This window comes from Physeter macrocephalus, chromosome 9 (assembly GCF_002837175.3).
Source record: "Physeter macrocephalus isolate SW-GA chromosome 9, ASM283717v5, whole genome shotgun sequence".
NCBI classification, from domain to species: domain Eukaryota; kingdom Metazoa; phylum Chordata; class Mammalia; order Artiodactyla; family Physeteridae; genus Physeter; species Physeter macrocephalus.
Genome location: NC_041222.1, coordinates 18883211 through 18908418, shown reverse-complemented (window position 1 = coordinate 18908418; position 25208 = coordinate 18883211). Strand labels below are relative to the sequence as shown.

Here is a 25208-nt window from a genome sequence, read left to right as displayed (position 1 = left end):
GTAAATGGGAGTGTTTTCTTAATTTCACTTTCACATTTTTCATCATTAGTGTATAGGAATGCAAGAGATTTCTGTGCATTAATTTTGTATCCTGCTACTTTACGAAATTCATTGATTAGTTCTAGTAGTTTTCTGGTAGCATCTTTAGGATTCTCTATGTATAGTATCATGTCATCTGCAGTGACAGCTTTACTTGTTCATTTCCAATTTGGATTCCTTTTATTTCTTTTTCTTCTCTGCGGTGGCTAAAACTTGCAAAACTGAAGATTTTGAATAATATCTTGAATAATAGTGGTGAGAGTGGACAACCTTGTCTTGTTCCTGGTCTTAGTGGAAATTGTTTCAGTTTTTCACCATGGAGGACGATGTTGGCTGTGGGTTTGGCATATGTGGCCTTTATTATGTTGAGGTAAGTTCCCTCTATGCCTACTTTCTGGAGTGTTTTTATCATAAATGGGTGTTGAATTTTGTCAAAAGCTTTCTCTGCATTTGTTGAGATGATCATATGGTTTTCCTCCTTCAATTTGTTAATATGGTGTATCACGATTGATTTGCGTACATTGAAGAATCCTTGCATTCCTGGGATAAACCCCACTTGATCATAATGTATGATCCTTTTAATGTGCTGTTGAATTCTGTTTGCTAGTATTTTGTTGAGGATTTTTGCATCTATGTTCATCGTTTGCTAGTATTTTGTTGAGAAGTTTTACATCTATGTTCATCAGTGATATTGGTCTGTAGTTTTCTTTTTTTTGTGACATCTTTGTCTGGTTTTGCTTTTCTAAGAATTTGTCCATTTCTTCCAGGTTGTCCATTTTATTGGCATACAGTTACTTGTAGTAATCTCTCATGATCCTTTGTATTTCTGCAGTGCCAGTTGTTACTTCTCCTTTTTCATTTCTAATTCTGTCGACTTGAGTCATCTCCCTTTTTTTCTTGATGAGTCTGGCTAATGGTTTATCAATTTTATTTATCTTCTCAATGAACCAGTTTTTAGTTTTATTGATCTTTGCTATCATTTCCTTCATTTCTTTTTCATTTATATCTGATCTGATCTTTTTGATTTCTTTCCTTCTGTTAACTTTGGGGTTTTTTTGTTCTTCTTTCTCTAATTGCTTTAGGTGTAAGGTTTGGTTGTTTATTTGAGATATTTCTTGTTTCTTAAGGTGGGCTGGTATAGCTATAAACTTGCCTCTTAGAACTGCTTTTGCTGCATCCCATAGGTTTTGGGTCATTGTGTTTTCATTGTCATTTGCTTCTAGGTATTTTTTTATTTCTTCTTTGATTTCTTCAGTAATCACTTGGTTATTAATTAGTGTGTTGTTTAGCCTCCATGTGTTTGTATTTCTTACAGATTTTTTCCTGTAATTGATATCTAGTCTCATAGCATTGTGGTTGGAAAAGGTACTTGATATGATTTCAATTTTCTTAAATTTACCAAGGCTTGATTTGTGACCCCAGATATGGTCTATCTGGAGAATATTCCATGAGCACTTGAGAAGAATGTGTATTCTGTTCTTTTTGGATGGAATGTCCTATAAATATCAATTAAATCCATCTTGTTTAATGTATCATTTAAAGCTTGTGTTTCCTTATTTATTTTCATTTTGGATGATCTCTCCATTGGTGAAAGTGGGGTGTTATAGTCCCCTAGTATGACTGTGTTACTGTCGATTTCCCCTTTTATGGCTGTTAGTATTTGCCTTATGTACTGAGGTGCTCCTATGTTGGATGCATAAATATTTACAATTGTTATATCTTCTCCTTGGATTGATGGCTTGATCATTATGTAGTGTCCTTCTTTGTCTCTTTTAATAGACTTTGTTTTAAAATCTATTTTGTCTGATATGAGAATTGCTACTCCAGCTTATCGATATGTATGTTTCTATTCCCATTTTCTTAATTGTTTTGGGCTTATTATTGTATGTCTTTTCCTTCTCTTGTGTTTCCTGCCTAGAGAAGTTCCTTTAGCATTTGTTGTAAAGGTGGTTTGGAGGTGCTGAATTCACTTAGCTTTTGCTTGTCTGTAGAGCTTTTGATTTCTCCATCAAACCTGAATGAAATCCTTGCCGGGTAGAGTAATCTTAGTTGTAGGTTTTTCTCGTTCATCACTTTAAATATGTCCTGCCACTCCCTTCTGGCTTGCAGGGTTTCTGCTGAAAGATCAGCTGTTAGCTTTATGGGGACTCCCTTATGTGTTACTTGTTGTTTTTCCCTTGCTGCTTATAATATTTGTTCTTTGTATTTAATTTTTGATAGTTTGATTGATATGTCTTGGAGTGTTTTTCCTTCGATTTATCCTGTATGGGACTCTGTGTGCTTTCTGGACCTGATTAACTATTTCCTTTCCCATATTAGGGAAGTTTTCAGCTATAATCTCTTCAAATATTTTTTCAGTCCCTTTCTTTTTCTCTTCTTCTTCTGGGACCCCTATAATTCGAATGTTGGTGCGTTTTATGTTGTCCCAAAGGTCTCTAAGACTGTCCTCAATTATTTTCATTCTTTTTTCTTTATTCTGCTCTGCAGTAGATGTTTCCACTATTTTATCTTCCAGGTCACTTATCCATTCTTCTGCCTCAGTTATTCTGCTATTGATCCCTTCTAGAGAATTTTTAATTTCATTTATTGTGTGGTTCATCTCTGTTTGTTTGCTCTTTAGTTCTTCTAGGGCCTTGTTAAACGTTTCTTCTATTGTCTTCATTCTATTTACAAAATTTTGGATCATCTTTACTATCATTATTCTGAATTCTTTTTCAGGTAGACTGCCTATTTCCTCTTCATTTGTTAGGTCTGGTGGGTTTTTGCCTTGCTGCTTCATCTGCTCTGTGTTACTCTTTCTTCTCAGTTTGCTTAACTTACTGTGTTTGTGGTCTCCTTTTCGCAGGATGCAGGTTCGTAGTTTCCGTAGTTTTTGGTGTCTGTCCACAGTGGTAAGGTTGGTTCAGTGGGTTATGTAGGCTTCCTGGTGGAGGGGACTAGTGCCTGTGTTCTGGTGGATGAGGCTGGATCTTGTCTTTCTGGTGGGCAGGTCCACGTCTGGTGGTGTGTTTTGGGGTGTCTGTGACCTTATTATGATTTTAGGCAACCTCTGTGCTAATGGATGGGGTTGTGTTCCTGTCTCGCCAGTTGTTTGGCATAGAGTGTCCTGCACTGTAGCTTCCTGGTCATTGAGTGGAGCTGGGTCTTGGCGTTGAGATGGATATCTCTGGGAAGTTTTCGTTGTTTGATATTAGGTGGAGCTGGGAGGTCTCTTGTGGACCAGTGTCCTAAACTTGACTCTCCCACCTCAGTGGCACAGCCCTGACGTCTGGCTGGAGCACCAAGAGCCTGTCCTCCACACGGCTCAGAATAAAAGGGAGTAAAGAAAAAAAGAAAGAAGATAAAATAAAATAAAGTTATTACAATAAAAAATAAAAAATAATTATTAAGAATAAAAAATTTTTAAGTAATTAAAAATACAATGGACAGACAGAACCCTAGGACACATGGTAAAAGCACAGCTATACAGACAAAATCACACATAGAAGCACACACATACACACTCACAAAAAGAGAAAAAGGAAAAGAATATATATATATCATTGCTCCCAAAGTCCACCTCATAAATTTGGGATGATTTGTTGTCTATTCAGGTATTCCACATATGCAGGGTACATCAAGTTGATTGTGGAGATTTAATCCACTGCTCCTGAGGCTGCTGGAGAAATTCCCTTTATCTTCTTTGTTCGCAAAGCTCCTGGGGTTCAGCTTTGGATTTGGACCCGCCTCTGCGTGTAGGTTGCCTGAGGGCGTCTGTTCTTCGCTTAGACAGGATGGGATTAAAGGAGCAGTTGATTCGGGTGCTCTGGCTCACTCAGGTGGGGTGGGGGGCGGTAGTAGTGCAGAATGCGGGGCGAGCCTGTGGCGGCAGAGGCCAGCAGGACGTTGCACCAGCCTGAGGCCCGCCATGAGTTTTCCCGAGGAACTTGTCCCTGGATCACGGGACCCTGGCAGTGGTGGGCTGCACAGGCTCCCGGGTGGGGGGAGGTGTGGATAGTGACCTGTGCTTGCACACAGGCTTCTTGGTGGCTGCAGCAGAAGCCTTAGTGTCTCATGCCCGTCTCTGGGATCCGCGCTGATAGCCGTGGGTCGTGCCCGTCTCTGGAGCTCCTTTAACCTGTGCTTTTATTCCCCTCTCCTTGTGCACCAGGAAACAAAAGAGGCAAGAAAAAGTCTCTTGCCTCTTCGGCAGCTCCAGACTTTTTCCTGGACTCCCTCCCGGCTAGCTGTGGTGCACTAGCCCCCTTCAGGCTGTGTTCATGCGGCCAACCCCAGTCCTCTCCCTGGGATCCGACCTCCGAAGCCAGAGCCTCAGCTCCCAGCCCACACCTGTCCTGGTGGGTGAGCAGGCAAGCCTCTTGGGCTGGTGATTACTGGTTGGCACTGATCCTCTGTGCGGGAATCTCTCCGCTTTGCCCTCCGCACCTCTGTGGCTCTGCTCTCCTCCGTGGCGCTGAAGCTCCACCCTCCGCCACCCGCAGTCTCCGCCCGTGAAGGGGCTTCTAGTGTGTGGAGACCTTTCCTCCTTCACAGCTCCCTCCCACTGGTGCAGGTCCTGTCCCTATTCTTTGTCTCTGTTTTTTCTTTTTTCTTTTACCCTACCCAGGTACGTGGGGAGTTTCTTGCCTTTTGGGAGGTCTGAGGTCTTCTGCCAGCGTTCAGTAGGTGTTCTGTAGGAGTTGTTCCACATGTAGATGTATTTCTGATGTATTTGTGGGGAGGAAGGTGATCTCCACGTCTTACTCTTCTGCCATCTTGAACCTCCTCTCTATTTTTAGTTTTTAAGGCACCTCCATATTGCTCTCCATAGTGGCCGTACCAATTTACATTCCCACCAACAGTGTAGGATGGTTCCTTTTTTGCCACACCCTCTCCAGCATTTATCATTTGTAGACTTTTTTTTTTTTTTTTTTTTGCGGTACGTGGGCCTCTCACTATTGTGGCCTCTCCCGTTGTGGAGCACAGGCTCCGGACATGCAGGCTCAGCGGCCATGGCTCATGGGCCTAGCTGCTCCGGGCATGTGGGACCTTCCCAGACTGGGGCACGAACCCGTGTCCCCTACATTGGCAGGCGGACTCTCAACCACTCTGCCACCAGGGAAGCCCTGTAGACTTTTTGATGATGACCATTCTGACTGGTGTGAGATGATACCTCATTGTAGTTTTGATTTGCATTTCTCTGATAATTAGCAATATGGAGCATTTTTTCATATGCCTGTTGGCTATCTGTATGTTTCCTTTGGAGAAATGTCTATGTAGATCTTCTGCCCATTTTTTGATTGGGTTGTTTCTTTTTCTGATATTGAGCTGTATGAGCTGTTTGTATATTTTGGAGATGAATCCCTTGTTAGTACCTCGTTTGCAAATATTTTCTCTCAGTCCATAGGTTGTCTTTTTGTTTTGTTTCTGGTTTTCTTTGCTGCACAAAAGCTTTTAAGTTTAACATATACACCCTGCTATATATAAAAAAGATAACCATCAAGGACCTACTGTATGGAACAGGGAACTATACTCAATACTTTGTAATACCTGTAAGAGAAAAGAATCTGAAAAAGAATACACACACACACACACACACACACACACACACACACATATATACGCACACATAAACAGGGAACTATACTCAATACTTTGTAATACCTGTAAGAGAAAAGAATCTGAAAAAGAATACACACACACACACACACACACACACACACACACATATATACGCACACATATATATATAAAAATATGAGAATCACTGTGCTGTACACCTGAAGCTAACACAACATAATAAATCAACTATACTTCAGTAAAAAAAATTGAAAAAAACTCCTCTATTCCAAATACTTTTTATCTCTAAGAAATATCTCCTAACAAGATTTTAGCCTTAAAAAATAAAAAATATTTCTAGTAGAACCCTGAATATTCAGCAGTTCATAAACATTCTTGAACTGTTAAGAAAAATTAAGGGATAAAGGATTAAAAACCTAATAAGAAATTTATCAGCAGACAATTCACACAACAAAGATATGATGTCCCTTAAACATATGAAAACATGTGACACTCATTTGGGAATATATTAATGAAAATTACACTCAGATACCATTTCTCATCAGATTGGCAAAAATTAAAGTCTGGCTGCATATCCTGTTTAGAGAAAGAATCCGGCACTTTTTCAGTCTTACCTGGATATTCTGGCATGTTTGTTTCTTTTCAGTTTTTTCCCAGCTTTTTTTGCATATTGATATGAACTTTAATGGCAGTTTGTCTAACTCCATAATAAAATTTGTTGATATTTTTATTGAGATTGTATTCAGTTTATAAATTAACTTAGGGTGGCAGTTATATTACATAGGGACAAAAGCATAGAGTGAGACAGGAGAGAGGACAGAGTCATGAGATTTTTTAATATTTAGATAAGGAAGATCCAGAATGAGAAATGGGAAAGAAGCTGCTAAAAACCAGGAGATGGTATTCGGAAGGATGGTCTGGTCAGTTATGCTGCATGCTGTTGAGAGGTGTATTCAGACAGTAGAGTATTTTGTTGAATACATGAATGAGGGACAATGGTATTAGGCCCTTTCGGGGGATACAATTGGACATGTAAACTTTGAATAAGCCACAGACTCTGTCTTCAAGATGTTATTGTCTAAAAAGAAATATGAGGCATTGTACTTTTAAACTTTATGAGGATACGGACTAAGTTTGTTTTATTCATCACTGTATCCCTAGCATTGTGTCTGGTGCATGTAGTAGATTTTTAATATATATTTGTTGACTGACTGATAAATGACTAAAATTCTCTTTCATAGGTCTCTCTGTATTTAATTCTCTCCTACTTATTTATCTAAGACTGTACTACCAGATGAACAGTTTATTTAACCAACTTATTGAAGAGATTTATAAAAATGAGGATCTGAAGATTTATTTGACAGTCATTTAGGTTAATAATTATTAATGTCTGAGTGAGTGATATCACCAACGAAGAAAGCATAGAGTAACCAGAAAACCAGGCTGAATATGCCATGTACAAGAAGTTAATTATCGGAGGGCATTGGGGGAGGTTTAATGGAGTAGACACTTTGCAGTTGCCCTGCAAAGGATTGTTTGGATTTGGGCAGATGGAGGCAGGAAGAAGTATGTTCTGGGTGGAGAGAAAGATTAATTATGCAAATTTTTCTTATATAGATATATTGTAATAGTCTTTGAATTATTCATATGAGGTAGAAGTTATGTTCATTCATTATACTCTCATTGCTATGCACTATAGAGGATATAAAAGGACGTGAGTACTGTTTATGCCTTTCAGGAACTTATATTTTAGGTCACATTTTTCTGGGCATATTTTGAAATGATACAACATGAGATATTATGTAAATAATGTGCCAAAGCAATCTTGAGAAAGAAAAATGGAGCTGGAGGAATCAGGCTCCCTGACTTCAGACTATACTACAAAGCTACTGTAATCAAGACAGTATGGTACTGGCACAAAAACAGAAATATAGATCAATGGAACAGGATAGAAAGCCCAGAGAGAAACCCACACACATATGGTCACCTTATCTGTGATAAAGGAGGGAAGGATATACAGTGGAGAAAAGACAGCCTCTTCAATAAGTGGTGCTGGGAAAACTGGACAGCTACATGTAAAAGTATGAAATTAGAACACTCCCTAACACCACACACAAAAATAAACTCAAAATGGGTGAAAGACCTAAATGTAAGGCCAGACACTATCAAACTCTTAGAGGAAAACATAGGCAGAACACTCTATGGCATAAATCACAGCAGGATCCTGTTGGACCCATCTCCTAGAGAAATGCAAATAAAAACAAAAAAAAACAAATGGGACCTAATGAAACTTAAAAGCTTTTGCACAGCAAAGGATACCATAAACAAGACCAAAAGACAACCCTCAGAATGGGAGAAAATATTTGCAAACGAAGCAACTGACAAAGGACTAATATCCAAAATTTATAAGCAACTCTTGCAGCTCAATAACAAAAAAACAAACAACCCAATCCAAAAATGGGCAGAAGAACTAAATAGACATTTCTCCAAAGAAGATATACAGATCGCCAACAAACACATGAAAGAATGCTCAACATCATTAATCCATATAGAGTGAAGTAAGTCAGAAAGAGAAAAACAAATACCGTATGCTAACATATATATGGAATCTAAAACAAAATGGTTATGAAGAACCTAGGGGCAGGACCGAAATAAAGACCCAGACATAGAGAATGGACTTAAGGACACAGGGCTGGGGAAGGGTAAGCTGGGACGAAGTGAGAGAGTGGCATGAACATATGTACACTACCAAATGTAAAATAGATAGCTAGTGGGAAGCAGCCTCATAGCACAGGGAGATCAGCTCGGTGCTTTGTGACCACCTAGAGGGGTGGGATAGGGAGGATTAGAGGGAGATGCAAGAGAGAGGGGATATGGGGATATAAGTATATGTATAGCTGATTCACTTTGTTATACAGCAGAAACTAACACAACAATGTAAAGCAATTATACTCCAATAAAGATGTTAAAAAGAAAAAGAATGTGGCAGAGCTCAAACAATTTCTTTACTGGAATTAATTTGTATTTTAGGATATGTTTAAATATCAGATTAGGGCTTCTACATTCTTTGGGTTACTTCCCTTTTTAAGCAAGAGACTATGAAGTCAAATACTGTTTAATTTAGGTAATATGCTGTTTCTTTTAATAGTTTGCTAAATAGGGAGACAGTTTTATATTTTATTTATAGAAGAATAAGGGTTCATTCCATTTGTCACCATTATATTTTTGTCACCTTATTGAATTAAGCCCTAAGAAGAGGCTGAATTCACAGAAATCCATCCATGGACCTCATAAGTCTATCTCAGCAGTAATTTATGATGCCAGCAGTACTCCTTAGCTGAGTGATGAGTCTACTGGGAGTGGAGATTCTATTACAGCTCGACTTTGAAAAATACTTAGTATAGTTCATGTTCTCAGGAAGTACTTTAGATCCTGACACTCATCTCTTTTGGATTTTTAAAAAGACATTGCCGTTTTCCTGACAGTGGACCATTATTTGACCTGAATTCTTTTGGTTTTTGTTGGCCGTCCATGAAGTCAAGCTATGACCAGGATAATTACGCTAATGTATCTCATTGTAACTATTTATTCTAAAGAATAATTTAATCTAAAGAAATTCTTCTTAGATATTAACCAGTAATGGTGTAAACTTGGAGGTTAACATTATATTTGGACTCTTCTCACTCTATATTCTCTCCAGGTGATTACATTCTAATTCATGCCTTTACCTTTTACTTGTATGGTAATGACTTCCAAATCCATATCCCTTACTTAACGTTTCTGGGCAAACCTCCATTACTGCACTTACTCTTTACGGTTTTGTAATTACTGATTTACTTGGCTGTCTCTGGCTAGTCTGTAAGATTTTTGAGGGCAGGGATTACATTCAACATTCTTTTGGCAGCCAGGTGTAATGCACAAGCAGATTATTTTAATCCTGTGGATTTTAGGCTTTGTTAGTGCTATTCTGTTTCAGATTTGCCCTTCTAGAATGTGACTCTTTTGGGGTCTCAGTTTAAGCCCGAGGTGTATTCCTGGGCAGGTCCACCTTGCCTGGCTTTGAACTCCAACCTGTCTTCCCAGAACCAAGCAGTGGGCTGCTCAGCTCTTAGGCCTCCCAGCTGTTGTTCTCTGCTAGGTTTTTGAAATCTTGTTTCTATGTTTGCACAGTTTAGCATTGGTAAACTCCTCCAGCACAGACTACGCATGGACTTGGGGGCTTACTTAATGTGGTTTACTCCTCTTTGAGCTGTTACTGCTCTCAAGTGCTAGACGCTTTGGCCTTCTCAGACTCCAGCCTCTGTCTCTTTAACCCTTTTGGGACTTCTGCATTTCATTTCCCTATGCTGTGAATTGACACATGTCCTTAAAAGAAAAAGCCAGGATAAATGTGGAGTTCACTTTGTTCAACTTCCTTTCTTTTAGGGATCATAACCCCACCAGGTTATACCTGTATTGGTTGTTCTCCAGTGTCTTTTTACAGTTGTTTTATGTATTTGTGTCTTTTATATTGATTTTGTTGAGATACTGAGTCTGATATAAGCTATTTAGTCATGGCTGGCCTGTAGTTTCTGTGCATGCATTTAAAAAAGTTTTATTTGTTATTTGTTTATTTTTATTGTGTTCAAATTGGCATAACAAAACCAGCTGTTTATACAATTCAGTGGTGTTTAGTACATTCACAATGCTGTGTGCATGCATTTTTAAATTTATATAAATGATAATACGTTATAGCTTTTGTTCTTTGTCTCATTTTCACCTAACAGTATATTTTAAGAATTTTTCCACATAACTTTACGATTTATTATTTTTAACAATTACACAGTATACATTTCACTTATCCATTCCTCTTGTGATGGACACCCACTTTGTCTCCAACTCCCCACTACCTAGACTATATTGCAGATAATAAGAATTTACTCTTGTTTCCATTGTCCTCAAGAAAGCTGATTATGTAGGGACCTCTTGTGAAAATTTAATTCCAAAAATATCTAGTTTGATTCATTAGCTGAGATCTGCTGGAGGAATTGCCTTTTGGAAATTCATGGACTTTTGGGAACCATTCCAGTCCATAATGTTGTCCCAGATTCATTTTGGCACCAGTATAATTTCTTGAGCAAATCTAAACATCTCTGCACACTATACATTTTGCAAGATAAAAGATTGGTAGCACTCCATTCTATCTCTCAGTGTCCCAGTTGCTTATATATATAAATGTATATGGAAAAAATTGGATGGCTAGAGACTTACTACAGTCCCTCATACTGGCAGGACTCTACAATTTACTGGAAGTCTGTGAGTTTAGATAATGATAGACTGCAGTGTATTTAGTGATCAGACTCAAAATCTAAGTGTTCCAAACTACTTAACCACTTATTAGCTTCGTGACTTTGAGCAAGTTACTTAACCTGTCAGAGCCTCAGTTCCACATCTCTATGAGAGTAATAATAGAGTAGTTTTTGGATTACATTTAAAGAGAATAAGGTAATACAAAACACTTATCACAGTTCTGGCACATGTTAAGTACATAGTAATAATAGGTATTCTTGGTCATTTGGTGTAGACTGTAAATGATATTTTATCTTCTTATTTCCTTTCAATACTAAATGTATTTTTTTGCTTATGCTGCTAATTTGGCACTCAAAAATGTGGTATTTTGTATTATTGTTAATGAGTTATGTTCTTTTCCATTAATTAAGTGTAAACTTATAGAGAACAGATTTTTTTCCAGAAGCTAACTTAATTTGCTTCTGCTGAAGATTAAATTAAGAATGCATATTGAACACAGTGAGAGCTTCAACAAAGAAAATAGGAAATATAAGAAAGTACTAGATAGAAGTCACAGAGCTGAAGAATATAATAACTGAACTAAAAAATTTACTGGGGGTGGTTCAACTGCAGACTAGAAGAAGCAAAAAGGATCAGTGAACTTGAAGACCAGGCAGTGGAACTCACCCAATCAGAGCTGTAAAAAGGAAAAAGAATGAAAGAAAGTGACGATAGCTTAAGGAACTTACGGGACAACATCAGGAAGACTGACATTCACATAACAGGGCTCCCGGAAGGAAAGAAGAGAGAAAAAGGGGCAGAAAAATTATTTGAAGAAAGAATGGCTGAAAACTTCCCTAATCTGGGGGGAAGGAAACAAACATGCAGATCCAGGAAGCCCAGAGAGTTCCACATAAGGGGACCCCAAAGAGATCCCACCAAGACACATTATAATTAAAATGTCAAATGTTCAAGACAAAGAGAGATTCTTAAAAGTAGCAGTGGAAAAACAGTGTGTTATGTATAAAGGAACCCCCATAAGACTGTGAGCAGATATTTCCGGTAGAAACTTTGCAGGCCAGAATGGAGTGGCGTGATAATTTCAAAGCACTGAAGGAAAAAAACTCCCAACCTAAATTACTCCACCTGGCAGTTACATCCAGAATTAGAGGAGAGATAAAGAATTTTCCCAGACAAGCAAAAGCTAGAGCTTATCACCACTAAATTGACCTTACACAAAATGTTAAAGGGACGTTTTTAGGCTGAAAGGAAAGGATGCTAATTAGTAACAAGAAAACATATGAAAATATAAATCTCACTGGTAAGGGTTAATATATTGTAAAGGTAGTGGATTAATCACTTATAAAGTTAGTATGAATGTTAAAAGACAAAAGTAGTAAAAATAACTGTAACTACAATAATTAAGGGATACACACAAGATAAAAAGATGTAAAATGTAACATCAAAAACAAAAAACAGGGGGCTTCCCCGGTGGCGCAGTGGTTGAGAATCCACCTGCCAATGCAAGGGACACGGGTTTGATCCCTGGCCCGGGAAGATCCCACATGCCGCGGAGCAACTAAGCTCGTGTGCCACAACTACTGAGCCTGTGCTCTAGAGCCCGTGAGCCACAACTACTGAGCCCACGTGCCACAGCTACTGAAGCCCGTGCGCCTAGAGCCCGTGCTCCACAATGAGAGAAGCCACTGCAATGAGAAGCCTGCACACCGCAACGAAGAGTAGACCCCACTCGCCGCAACTAGAGAAAGCCGTGTGCAGCAACGAAGACCCAACACAGCCAAAAATAAATAAATAAATAAAATTTTAAAAACAAAAACCAAAAAACTTTGAGGGGGAGAGTAAAAATATAGAACATTAAAATGCATTTATACTTAAGTTATTATCAACTTAAAATAGGCTGTCACTAACATAAGTTGTTATATGAAAATATAACTACAAAGCATTTATACTTATTGTCAACTTAAAATAGACTGTCACTAACATAGTTGTTATATGAAAATATGATAACTACAGAGCAAAAACCTGTAGTATATACACAAAAGATAACAAAGTAATCTAAGCATAGCACTAGAGAAAGTCATCAAGCCATAATGGAAGTGAGCAAGGGAAGAAGAAAGGACCAGAGAGGAACTACAAAACAGCCAGGAAACAATTAACAAAATGACAAGTACATACTTACTAATTACTTTAAATGTAAATTGACTAAATTCTCTATTCAGAAGACATAGAGTAGCTGAATGGATTAAAAAAAATAAGACCTCTTTATATGCTTCCTGCAAGAGACTCACTGCAGATGTGAGGAGAGAAATAGTCTGAAAGTGAAGGGATGGAAAAATATATTCCATGCAAATGGAAGCCCAAAGAAAGTTGGGATAGCTATACTTATATCAAACAAAATAGACTTTAAAACAAAGACTAATTAGAAAGAAGGGCATTACATAATGATAAAGGGGTCATTTCTAATAAGAGGATATATAACATTTGTAAATATTTGTGTACCAACATAAATATATAAAGCAAATATTAACAGACCTAAAGAGAGAAATAGAGAGCAAAACAATAATAGTAGGGGACTTATTGAAGTCCCCTCACTTACAACAATGGATAGATCACTAGACAGAGAATCAAGAAGGAAACATTGCCCCAAAGGACATATTAGCCTAGATAGACTTAACTAAAGATATAGACAGGACATTCCATCCAAAAGCAACAGAATACATATTCTTCTCAAGCACACATGGAATATTCTCCAGGATTCATCATATGTTAGATCATAAAACAAGTCTTAATAAATTTAAGAAGGTGAAAATCATATCAAGAATCTTTTCCAGCTAGAATAGTATGAAACTGGAAATTGTTTGCTAGGAAGAAAACTGAAAAAATCACAAACTTGGGAATTAAACATAATGCTGTAGAACAACCAGTGGGTCAGTGAAGAAATAACAGAGAAATCAAAAAAATACCTTGAGACAAAAATGGAAATACAACATTCCAATCTTATGGGATGCAGCAAAAGTAGTTTTGTTTTTTTTTTTTTTGCGGTACGCGGGCCTCTCACTGTTGTGGCCTCTCCTGCTGCGGAGCACAAGCTCCGGACGCGCAGGCTCAGCAGCCATGGCTCGCGGGCCCCGGAGCACAAGCTCCGGACGCGCAGGCTCAGCAGCCATGGCTCACGGGCCCAGCCGCTCCGCGGCATATGGGATCTTCCCAGACCGGGGCACGAACCCGTGTCCCCTGCATCAGCAGGCGGACTCTCAACCACTGCGCCAACAGGGAAGCCCCCAAAAGTAGTTTTAAGAGGGAAGTTCATAGCAATAAATGCCTACCTCAAGAAATGAGAAAAATCTCAAATAACCTAACTTTATACCTTAAGGAACTAGAAAAAGAACAAATGAAGCCCAAAGTTAATGGAAGGAAGGAAATAACATAGAGCAGAAATAAATGAAATACAGACTAAAAGGACAATAGAAAAGACCAAACTAAGAGTTGGCTCTTTGAAAATATAAACAAAATTAACAAACCTTCAGTTAGACTCACCAAGAAAGAAAACGAGAGAACTCAAGTAGATAAAATCAGAAATGAAAGAGGAGATGTTACAACTGATACTACGAAAATACAAGGGATTGAGATGCTATGAACACTTATATGCCAACAACGTGGACAACCTAGAAGAAATGGACATATTTCTAGAAACATACAACCTGTCAAGACTGAATCACAAAGAAATAGAAAATCTGAACAGACCAGTTACCAGTAAGGAGATTATATCAGTGATCAGAAACCTCCCAACAAATAAAAATCCAGGACCAGACAGTTTTGCTGGTGAATTCTACCAAACATTACAAGAATTAATACCAGTCCTTCTCAAACTCTTCCAAAAATAAAAGATGAGGGAATGCTTCCAAACTCATTTTACAAGGCCAACATTACCGTGAAACCAAAACCAGACAAGGATGCCACAAGAAAAGAAAATTATAGGGCAATATCCCTGATGGGCATAGATGCAAAAACCCCCAACAAAATATTAGCAAACTAAATTCAACAATACATTAAAAAGATTATACATCGTGATCAAGTGGGATTGATTCCAGGGATGCAAGGATGGTTCATCATCTGCAAATCAATCAGTGTGATATATCACATTAACAAAATGAAGGATAAAAATCATATAATCTCAATAGATGCAGAAAAAGCATTGGACAGAATTCAGCATCCATTTACAGTAAAAACTCTTAACAAAGTGGGTGCAGAGGGAATGTACCTCAACATAATAGAGGCTATATATGACAAGCCCACAGCTAACATCATAACTGGGGCATTATGCCCGGTGAAAAAAATGAGACAAAGACAAATACAGTATGATCTCATTTATGTGTGGAATCTAAAATTTTAAAAAATGCAAGCTCATAGATACAGATTAGTGGTTGCCAGAGGTGGAGTGGGGGGGCGGTGACAAGGCTTGGTGAAATGGGTTAAAAGGAGTCAAAAAGTTCAAACTTCCAATTATAAACAAGTCATCAGTGTGTAACGTATAGCATGGTAACTATTGTAATACTGTATTGCATATTTGAAAGTTGCTAAGAGAGTAGATCTTAAAAGTTCTCATCACAGGGCTTCGCTGGTGGCGCAGTGGTTGAGAGTCCGCCTGCCGAGGCAGGGGACACGGGTTCGTGCTCCAGTCTGGGAAATTCCCACATGCCTCGGAGCGTCTGGGTCCGTGAGCCATGGCCGCTGAGCCTGTGCTTCCGGAGCCTGTGCTCCGCAGCGGGAGAGGCCACAACAGTGAGAGGCCCACGTACCGCAAAAAAAAAAAAAGAAAAAAAAAATTCTCATAAAAAAATTTTTGTGTGCTGTGTATGGTGACAGATGTTAACTAGACTTATTGTGGTGGTTATTTCATAATATATACAGATATCGAATCATTTTGTACACCTGAAACTAGTATAATGTTATATGTCAATTATACCTCAATAAAAAAAAGCATTTTGAATCTTTTCTTTTCACTTTCCCCTCTCAGTTTTAGGAAACAGAAAACATTTGTATTTAAATTCAAAATTGAACTCTTTTTTTTCAGATAACCATGATGATTACAGAGACTGCTGTTATGCCTTTTGCTTGTTTTGAGGATACATTGAGTCGGATGCTGTTTGGCTGGCAGCAGCAGTTTTCATCATGTGAAAAGAGAAGTGAAACAAAATCGTCTCTCAATGGTACTGGTTCATCGACCTCAAAACCTATATCTGATGCTTCAGATAAAGTTCAAAAGAAACATACTAAGAAGACTGAGTAAATTTACTTGATGAGCTTTAGAAGGCAAAAAATTTTCTTTTTCTTATCCACCTGTCAGATTGTGATAAATATTTCTATGTAAATGATGTCAAATAAAGATTATATATAAGGATTGGAGATGACAAAAAGAAAGAACTTCTATCTGTTTCAGGGAGACTCTCCCTTTCTGGATTGTAATTTCGTGAGTGTATCATGTGAAATGGTTTTTCTAAGTTATATATAAAAGATTCTATTGTGATTTTTAAAATAGTTTTATATTGATAAAAGGCTAGTGTTTTTTAATGTTAGAAAAAGTAAACCTACTGTCATTGCAAAATAACAAAGATTAAAGTTTTATTGTTTAATCTAGATATTTTCATACATGTTCTTTATTTAAATCTATTTGAGCTTTAGTTTAGCAAAATTAAACTTATTACACATTACCATTATAATTCTTAGATATGGAAAACAATTCCTGTTTAATTTTGAGTACTAGGAAAAGTAAACTTTACCTAAATCACTTTATATTGTGAATGAAAATAAATTATTAGCTTATATTTCAGAAATAAACATTGTATATTTTTCCCACATTAAATGGAAATATCTGAAATTTTATTTAATTTTTTTCTAGTAGTATTTTTCAGTGAGAGCAGAGTATTATTAGTCTTAATCTTAAGTGTGTTTCATGCCCTTGTTTAAGCTATTTTTTCTCAAAAGAAAATCAGGGGTATAGTTTTTAATAAGTTACTAAGTCCATATTTTGCTTTGCAAATTTTGAGGAGCTTATTTTTTTCTCTCTCCTAAAACACATATGTTTTAACTGTAGGAGAAATTATTCTTCTCAGCATTTCATATATTCTTAAGTATTATTTCAATTTTAAAATGTCACCTTTGTCTTTTTTTTGTCTTTTTTTTAATGGATACTTTTCAGTTTTCTAGTTGAATGTCTCTTACTAGTTTACATAGGTTATATTTTAATGTACATGTAACATATATTTTTATTTTAAATTAAAACTAGTTACGCTTATGTAAAAATGCTCACTTCTAATGAGAATTGTCCTCGGGCATTTGATAACAACCACCTAATTAAGAAGAAACAAACTAAAATCTTGTAGTAGTCTATTTGAATGAAGAATGATGAAGTGAAATTTGGTAACTTATTGGCAAAAATAATTAAAAGAAGAAGAAGAAAAGGTACTAAATCATGTTAGATTTTATTTTATTTTGTAGTTTAAAAGCCCAGTTATAATTTTAAAACTTTGTGACTGACATGATTTCTTCGACCAAGACCATGAGCCTGCAAAAAGTTAGTATGTATCAGGCATCTTTGGATGGTATAGAACTACTCAAATCATATTCAAGTTAGAAGTCTTGATTTTTAAAATTTTTAACAAATATAAACACCAGCAGGGATTATACTTTTGTTAAAAAAATTTTGGGCGGGGAGGACCTTTGATAGCCTTGGGATGCTAAGAAGTTTATTTTTAATATTCTGACAGAAGGCATTAAATATTTAAGAGTTCTGTATTGCATTTGACACTCTTGTAGTTAAAAACTTTTCACAGTTAACATGTTGCTAATTACTGACAGTTTTGAAGTTTGGGTTTAACTGTAGTTGAAATGTTAGGAATCTTATTTTACACTAGTATTAAAGACAAATTTATTAAAATAAGTTATTTAGCACCAATGGAATATTTTATCATTTTTATGTTTTTTCTATTTTTCTTGATTTAGGAGTTTATAACTCCTTTGGCCTTTCTACTGATATATGGTATATATTCAGTGATTACTGTCCGAATGAGATGTATAACCTTTATGGAACAAACTTTATTAATCTGTGCAAGTATCCTATAACCTTTAATTCAAGGTTTTTAGGAAAAAGCTGTACTGGAGGACATGGCTTAGGTTTGAAACCTCCCACCCTTAATCTATTCATGCTGCCTGCAGAGACTTGACTGGATTTGCAAAGCAGATTGTTAGACTCCTTACCCAACGTGTAGCATGAATGAAGCCTGTGGGCCTGCTTCACACAGTCATAGGTGGCACTGAGAAAGTCAAGATCTGGTAGGTCTTGTTAAATAAAAGGAGACAAGAAGGTGGCAAGAACATGGGCTGGCTAACTCAGTGATCTCACCCTCTAGTAAAATATGGCCAAATTAATATCAAACTGATTTATCAGATTAGTCACTCTTCCCTGCTGAGTGTGCAAGGGCTGGAGAGGGACCAGATAATGTAGACTGAGTGGATTTCAGTGGAAATTGCAGGTTTCTTGTAGGCAGAGACCAAAAAGTGGAGAGAATAGGGGAGACGTTCCCTCTATAGTGTATTTTTTTGGTCTTATACCTGTAAGGCCTACATCATTCCATTAAAATCTACCTCAGATCATAAGTTGATTGCAATTGAGTGATATGTTAGAAATGGAATAACGTGTACAAGAATACCCTCTCTCCCCCACTGCTTTCTTGGTGTTTACATTTTACTGGTGGTGAGACATACAATAAGCAAACATGTGTTCTTGTGGTAATACTAAAGGTTATGAATATATATTAAGCAGGACACAAGGATAGAAAGTGAGTATTGGGAGTACTTGTTAATTAGGAGTTAGAAAAGGCCTTTCTGTTAAAATTGTATTTTACCAGAGACCTGAAGGAAGTGGGTGGGGCAGGCCAGGCAGACATCTCTGTTAAGTGCAAGGGTCATTCTGTTTCTTCATATACTTAGATTATGTACTTTTTTCCAAAAATTACTTTATTTTTCTTATTTAATACAGTTTCACACATAGTTTTTAACAGACATATTTCTTTGATAGAATTTATTTTTGTTTCTACAGTTTGTTCTTTTTTTAAGGTAAAATTCACATACAATGAAATGCATAAGTTGTAAGTGTATATTTAAAGAGTTGGCAAATACATACAACTATACAGCCTAAACTCCTATCAAGAGATAGAACATTGCCAGTGCCTCAGGAAGTTCCTTTCTAGTTAATTTACACCCTTCTCCCCAACTGAATAGAAATAAAATCATGGAATATATTCTCTTCAGCGTAAGACTTCTTTCAAACGACATAATGTTTTTGAAATTTATCTTGTATTTATCAGTAGTTCATTCCTTTCTAATTGCTTGGTAGCATTGTACTATATGAATATGTTGCAGTGTGTTTATCCTATTGATGCACATCAGGGCTGTTTCTAGTTTGGGATATTCTGAATAAGCTACTATGAACATTTTTGTACAGTTCTTTTGGGGAACATATGTTTTTTTATTTCTCTTGAGCAAATACGTAGGAGTAGAATTATGTTTAGTTGTAAAAAAACCACTAGACCTCTTTTCCAAAGTGGTTGTACCATTTTATACTTCACAACAACGTATGAGAGTTCCAGTTGCTCTACATTCTTATCAAGGATTATTGTTGTCAAGCATTTTAATTTTGTCCATTTCCAATGGGTGGTTTGTAGTTTTTAAGGTTTTAATTTGCATTTCCCTAATGATTAGTGGTGTAGAGCGCTTTTTTGTGTGTGTTCTTATTGGCCATTTGTGTATCTCCCTCAGTAAAGTGTCTCTTCAGACCTTTGCCCATATTATATTGGATTTGTCTTTTTATTATTAAGTAGTAGGAGTTCTTCATGTATCTTGGATATCCATTCTTTGTTAAATAGGTGTTTTGTACATATTTTCTTTCTGGGCTGTGGACTACCTCTTTATTTTTATAATGATGTCGTTTAATGAGCACACATTTTTAATTTCAAAGAAGTCTAATTTCCCAGGATTTTATTTTACAGTTATTGTTTTCTGTGTCTTAAGAAAACCTTTTCCTGCCTCCAAGTCATAAATATATTTGCCCATCAAGGAACCCCAAATAAAGGAGTGCCTAGTTTTATTCTGAGAAACACTTAAAAGAGAAACACTTTATGCCACTATGTAAAGTAATGATTATGTTACTCAGCAAGTTGCTCAGGCCTAGTTTTTTGTTCTGCTTCTCAAAAAATCACTGCACATCTTATATATGTGGTCACTTTTTCTGTGCTTGTGCTAAAGGTAATACATTATAGGAATTGAAGACTTTTTTTTAATGTATGTCTATTTAGGGAGTTTATGTAGGCTTGTCCTTGGTTTATCATAACTCTGATGTTTAAAAGAGATGGTGAATAAGAATGTGACAACAAAATATATTTAGAACGAAATAAAAATTCTTCTAAGCTCAGTCTAGGTGTGGGATTGGTTGGGAAGGTAGTGGTCCATATTGAAATATATAATCCAAGTGCATCTTTGTGGTGACAAAATGTGGACCAGTGATCTGTTATGGAAATGAGTACAGCTTAATTTACATAGCTGACTGTCCGATATTCCATGACAGTACAAAGTGGCACACTGAATTGAAGTTGAAAACTTACTTTCTTCCTACATTTGATAAAGAGAATTAAGATTTAATTGGGATAAAAAAATAAGCAATTTGTATGGTGGGATTATGGTTTGCTATGGGGAAGAGGAAGTGGGGGAGACTCCTGCCAGACAAAGTAACTTCAGATGTATTTTTACCCCTGTAGAGTTGTATTAGTAAAGAGAATAAAGTTGATAATGAATATTTGTATTTTTATAAATATTTTATGTAATGTAAAGTTTGACTTAAAAATTCAGTTTAATCTCAGTAAAAGTAGACTGTAGACTGAAACCTTTCTTGAGAATAATATGAAGTGAAAGGAATACGGTACAGTGGCTGATAAGCAACGTTGTTATATTGACATCTTAATGAGATGTGAGAAGAAGTACATAATATCTTGATTAAATTTGCAAAGGACATTCGGTATAATGAAAGCCTGTGTAAGTGACAGGAAAAATTCAAAGGACTAATGGTATGCTTGGAAAATGATTCAACTTATTCAGTTAAAAAATGTTGAATTATACAGCTGGGGAGAATTATATAAGGCACAAACCTAAGGAAAAATTCATGCATTTTGTAAAAATATGAATAAGAAAAATTAATGAAACATTAGCATGTTATAGTCTTTATTTTGAGCAGGTGATATTTTGGGGGTTATATTACTGAGGAAAGAGCAATTCATGTTAGAGGACACATTGCTGTCTTTGCCATGACCTTAAAGGACTGTTTTGAAAATAAGATAATGTTTATGAAAATGTGTTTGAAACATTATTTTACAGAGAAGAGTCTAGTTAATTTACAGATAAAACCAGAGTTCTGTAGTTTGGAGTGAAGAATAATGTGCCCCAGTCATTTCTTATGTATAATATTTAGATACCACAAGCCAGTAAGACAGGAAGTTCAGAAGTCTGCTCTCATTACACTGTTACTGCGTTTTATTTTATTGTTATGCTGTGGTGATATAATGGTATTATTATGGAGGAGCTGAGTCACTCTGTATGGCATTTGACTCATGCACTTAAGTAATTGTATCATTGCTATCACCGCACTACTATGCCGATTATCTGATTCACCTTCTGTGTCTGATCTTTCATGTTCTCAGTTGAATACAAGTTTTCAGAAGCTCACATTATATTTCTCTCTGGTTGAGAGTATGTATTATGATAAGTTTTGTGGTAATTAAATCCATTTGAACACAATCTTAAAACGCTTCTCTCTCCCTCTAAAGTGGTTATGTGTTCAAGAGGCTTCAGGTTGGGTCCTGCCTCCTTATCTTGAGCAGTGTGTTGCTCTTTGTAAAGGAGACTTGAAGCCAAAACTGTCTAGAATCTTTCATTTCCAATCCCTGTCCGAACCAAGTCCATGGGGTTCTAGGCCAGCCCAGGGCAGTGGGAACGGCACAAGTTGAGTTGATGGTCGCACCTCAGAGGTGGCCATGATCTGAGTGAACAGGTGGTAGGTTGGGGCGAAACGCTGGGGCAGGCAGTGTGGGCAGCAGGAACAAGGCTGAGTATTTCCTTGGAAGGTGAGACTCCCCAAAAAAGTCTCCAGGGGGAACAAGTGCTTTTTGTGCTGGCACAGTTACCCCCAAGAATCAGGTATGAAGTAAGGTGGCAGAAGCCAAATCTTTAGCTGCCAGCAGGACTGCCAATGTGAGATTCTTTCATGGCAGTTGTTTAAAGAGGGACAATCATCCTGTTTCATATGCCACTGAGGTGTTTTAATTTCTAACAGACCTCTTAGCAATCGATTCTCTTTGTTTCACTTAATACTACCTTGTAGCACACAAACCTGGAACCCCTTATTCCTGCTTCCTTGGTGACTGACTACCTCCACAAGAGATCATATTTAATGTCATTCAAAATACTGGTAGTTTTGCTAAGCCTCTATCCAAGGACAGGAGCCCACTGAAGAGATTCCTTGCAGTAAAAGGAAGACATGCTTCAAGGTGACTTTTAGTCCTTGACTATATCAAAATACAGCTGACGCCCACTGTAGAAGAGAAATGAAAACACACATTTAAACTCTGACTGGATACTTCTCTCAGAAGGAACTCCATTACCTAAAGGAGACAGAAGTTCAGGCAGAGACGAAAGCCAACTAGCAAGGCAAGTAACCTTTGTTAGAAACTAATAGTTCTTCAAAATAACCTCAGATTTGCATTTAAATTTTTTAATTGATATACACCGTTTAGAAAAGTGCACAAATCATGTATTTGTCTTGTTAAATGATCACAAAGAGAACATAGCCATGCAACCACAACCCAGCTCAAGAAATGAAACATTAGCATTTTTCCTTTTCTAATCACTCTTCGTCCCTTCTCAAAGGTAACCAATATCCTGACTTCTAATACTAGTTGTTGGTTTTGACTGTTTTTGAATTTTATATAATTGGAATTAGACTGTGTTTATCCTGGTGTCTGGCTTATTTTGTACATATTATGTTTGTGAGATTCATCCAAGGTACTTTGTATAACTTATAATTCACTCATTTTCATTGCCAGTATTGCATTGTATGACTATATATACTCGATTTGTGTACCAATCCATTGTGTTGATAGAAATTTAGATTGTTCGTAGTTTGAGGCTATGGAAATATTCTTTTGCATGTCTTGGTGCCCAGGTACACATATTTTTGTTCCTTACATTCTTAGGAGTTAAAGTGCTGGGTCATGGGGCATGAATACATCCACCTTTTGTAGATCCAAAAAGTTTTCCAAGATAGTTGGCTTAATTTGCACTCCCACCAGCAGTGTATGAGAGTTCCAGTTCCCCCGCTTCCTTACCAATGTGAGGTATTCTCTATCTTTTAAATTTAACAATTCTGGTGAGGGTATAGTAGTATCTTGTGTTTTAAAATTTGTTTTTCCCTGATAACTAATGAAGTTGAACACTTTTTGAATAAGCTTATTGGCCATTTGGATATACTCTTTTGCAAAGTGTCTGTTCCAGTTTCTTGCCCATTTTTTTCTGTTGGGTTGTCTGTCCTTGTCTTTGGGCATAGGGTCGTGTGTATGTGCTTGTGTGTGTGTGTAAATGGGTACTTTGGATATGAACTCCTTGGCGGTTTCTTGGATTGCAAATATGTTCTTCCACTCTGTCAGCTTGCATTTTCACTCTCTTAATAGTTTAGTACCATGAACATAAATTACAAATTTTTTAACAATGTTCCCTTTATGATTGATTAATGCCTTTTTTATCTTATTTAAGAAATCTTTCCCTATCCCAAGGTCATAAAGATATTTTCCTATATTCTAGAAGCTGTATTTATCTTATTCTAAGATCTGTATTCCACCTGAAAATTTATTTTTTTGTATAATGTGAGCAAGCGGCCAATTTTTTTTTCTTTTTTCTTTTTCTCTATGGATATCAAGTTGGTCCACCATCATTTATTGAAAAGTGCCACTTTGTCATAAATCAGAGATCCATATGTGCATTAAAATGCTTTGGACCCTGTTTGTTATATTATTCTATCTGCATATGTGCTATACATGCATTGGCTTAACTACAGTAGCTGTATAAATCTTAATATCCAGTAGAGTAAATCCTTCCACTTTGATCTTTTTTCACAGTTTTCTTGTCTATCCTTGGGCCAATTGCTTCCATATAAATTTTGGCATTATCTTGTCAATTTCTACAAAAATAACTTGCTGGAGTCTTTATTGAAATTTTAAAAATTAGGATTTAAACAAATTTATTGAGATTTAAATTTTACTTTCACCTATTCCTTCTTGAATGGTCTTCCTTTCTTTATATGGATTGAGTTTCTGACCTATATTATTTCCTTCTCCCTAGAGAAGTTGTCTTAACATTTCTTACAAGGCAGATCTACTGACAACAAGTTTCCTCAATTTTTGTTTATCTGAGAAATTATTTTCCTTTACTTCTGAAGGAGATTTTTCAGGGTACAGAAGTCCAGGTTGGTGTTTTGTTTTTTTTTCCTCTCTCAACATTTAGATATTTCACTTCATCTCTCTTGCATACATGGTTTCTAAGAAGTCAGATGTAATTCTTATCTTTATTCCTCTATAGTTACGGTGTTTTTTCCCACTGGCCTCTTTGAGGATTCTTTCTCTATCTTTGATTTTCTTTATTTTGAAAATGATAGGCCTAACTCTGGGATTTTTTTGTTTGTTTTTTTTGAGGGCTTTTTTTTTTTTTTTTTTTTTTTTTTTCATTTAACTGATATTCTCTGAGCTTCCTGAGTCTATGGTTTGGTGTCTGACATTAATCTGGGTAAATTCTCAGTAATGATTACTTCAAATATTTCTTCTGTCCCTTTCTCTCTTTCTTCTCCTTCTGGTATTCCCATTACATGTATGTTATACCTTTTGTTGTTTTCCCACAGTCCTTGGATATTCTGATCCTTTTTTTCAGTCTTTATTCTCTTTGCTTTTTGGTTTTTGAGGATTCTATTGATATATCCACTAACTCAGAGATTCCTTCCTCAGCCATGCCCAGTCTTCTAAATAGGCTCTTTAAAGGCAGTCTTCATTTCTGTTATACTGTTTTTGATCTGTAGCATTTTTTGTTGTTGTTGTTCTTTCTCAGGATTTTTTTTTTTTTTTTTTTTTTTTTTTTTTTTTTTTTTGTGGTACGCGGGCCTCTCACTGGTTTGGCCTCTCCCATTGTGGAGCACAGGCTCCGGATGCGCAGGCCCAGCGGCCATGGCTCAC

General features: G+C 36.7%; 1 protein-coding gene across 1 annotated transcript in view; it reads left to right on the top strand.

The window, feature by feature from the left end:
- TMEM38B (transmembrane protein 38B) overlaps positions 1-19736 on the top strand; it is a 100772-nt gene extending 81036 nt beyond the window's left edge. The window contains exon 8 of the mRNA XM_024126559.3: positions 15962-19736. Within this exon, the coding sequence (XP_023982327.2) occupies positions 15962-16177 (216 nt within the window). The 3' untranslated portion in view covers positions 16178-19736. The remainder of the gene's footprint in view (positions 1-15961) is intronic.
- Positions 19737-25208: the final 5472 nt, after the last annotated feature.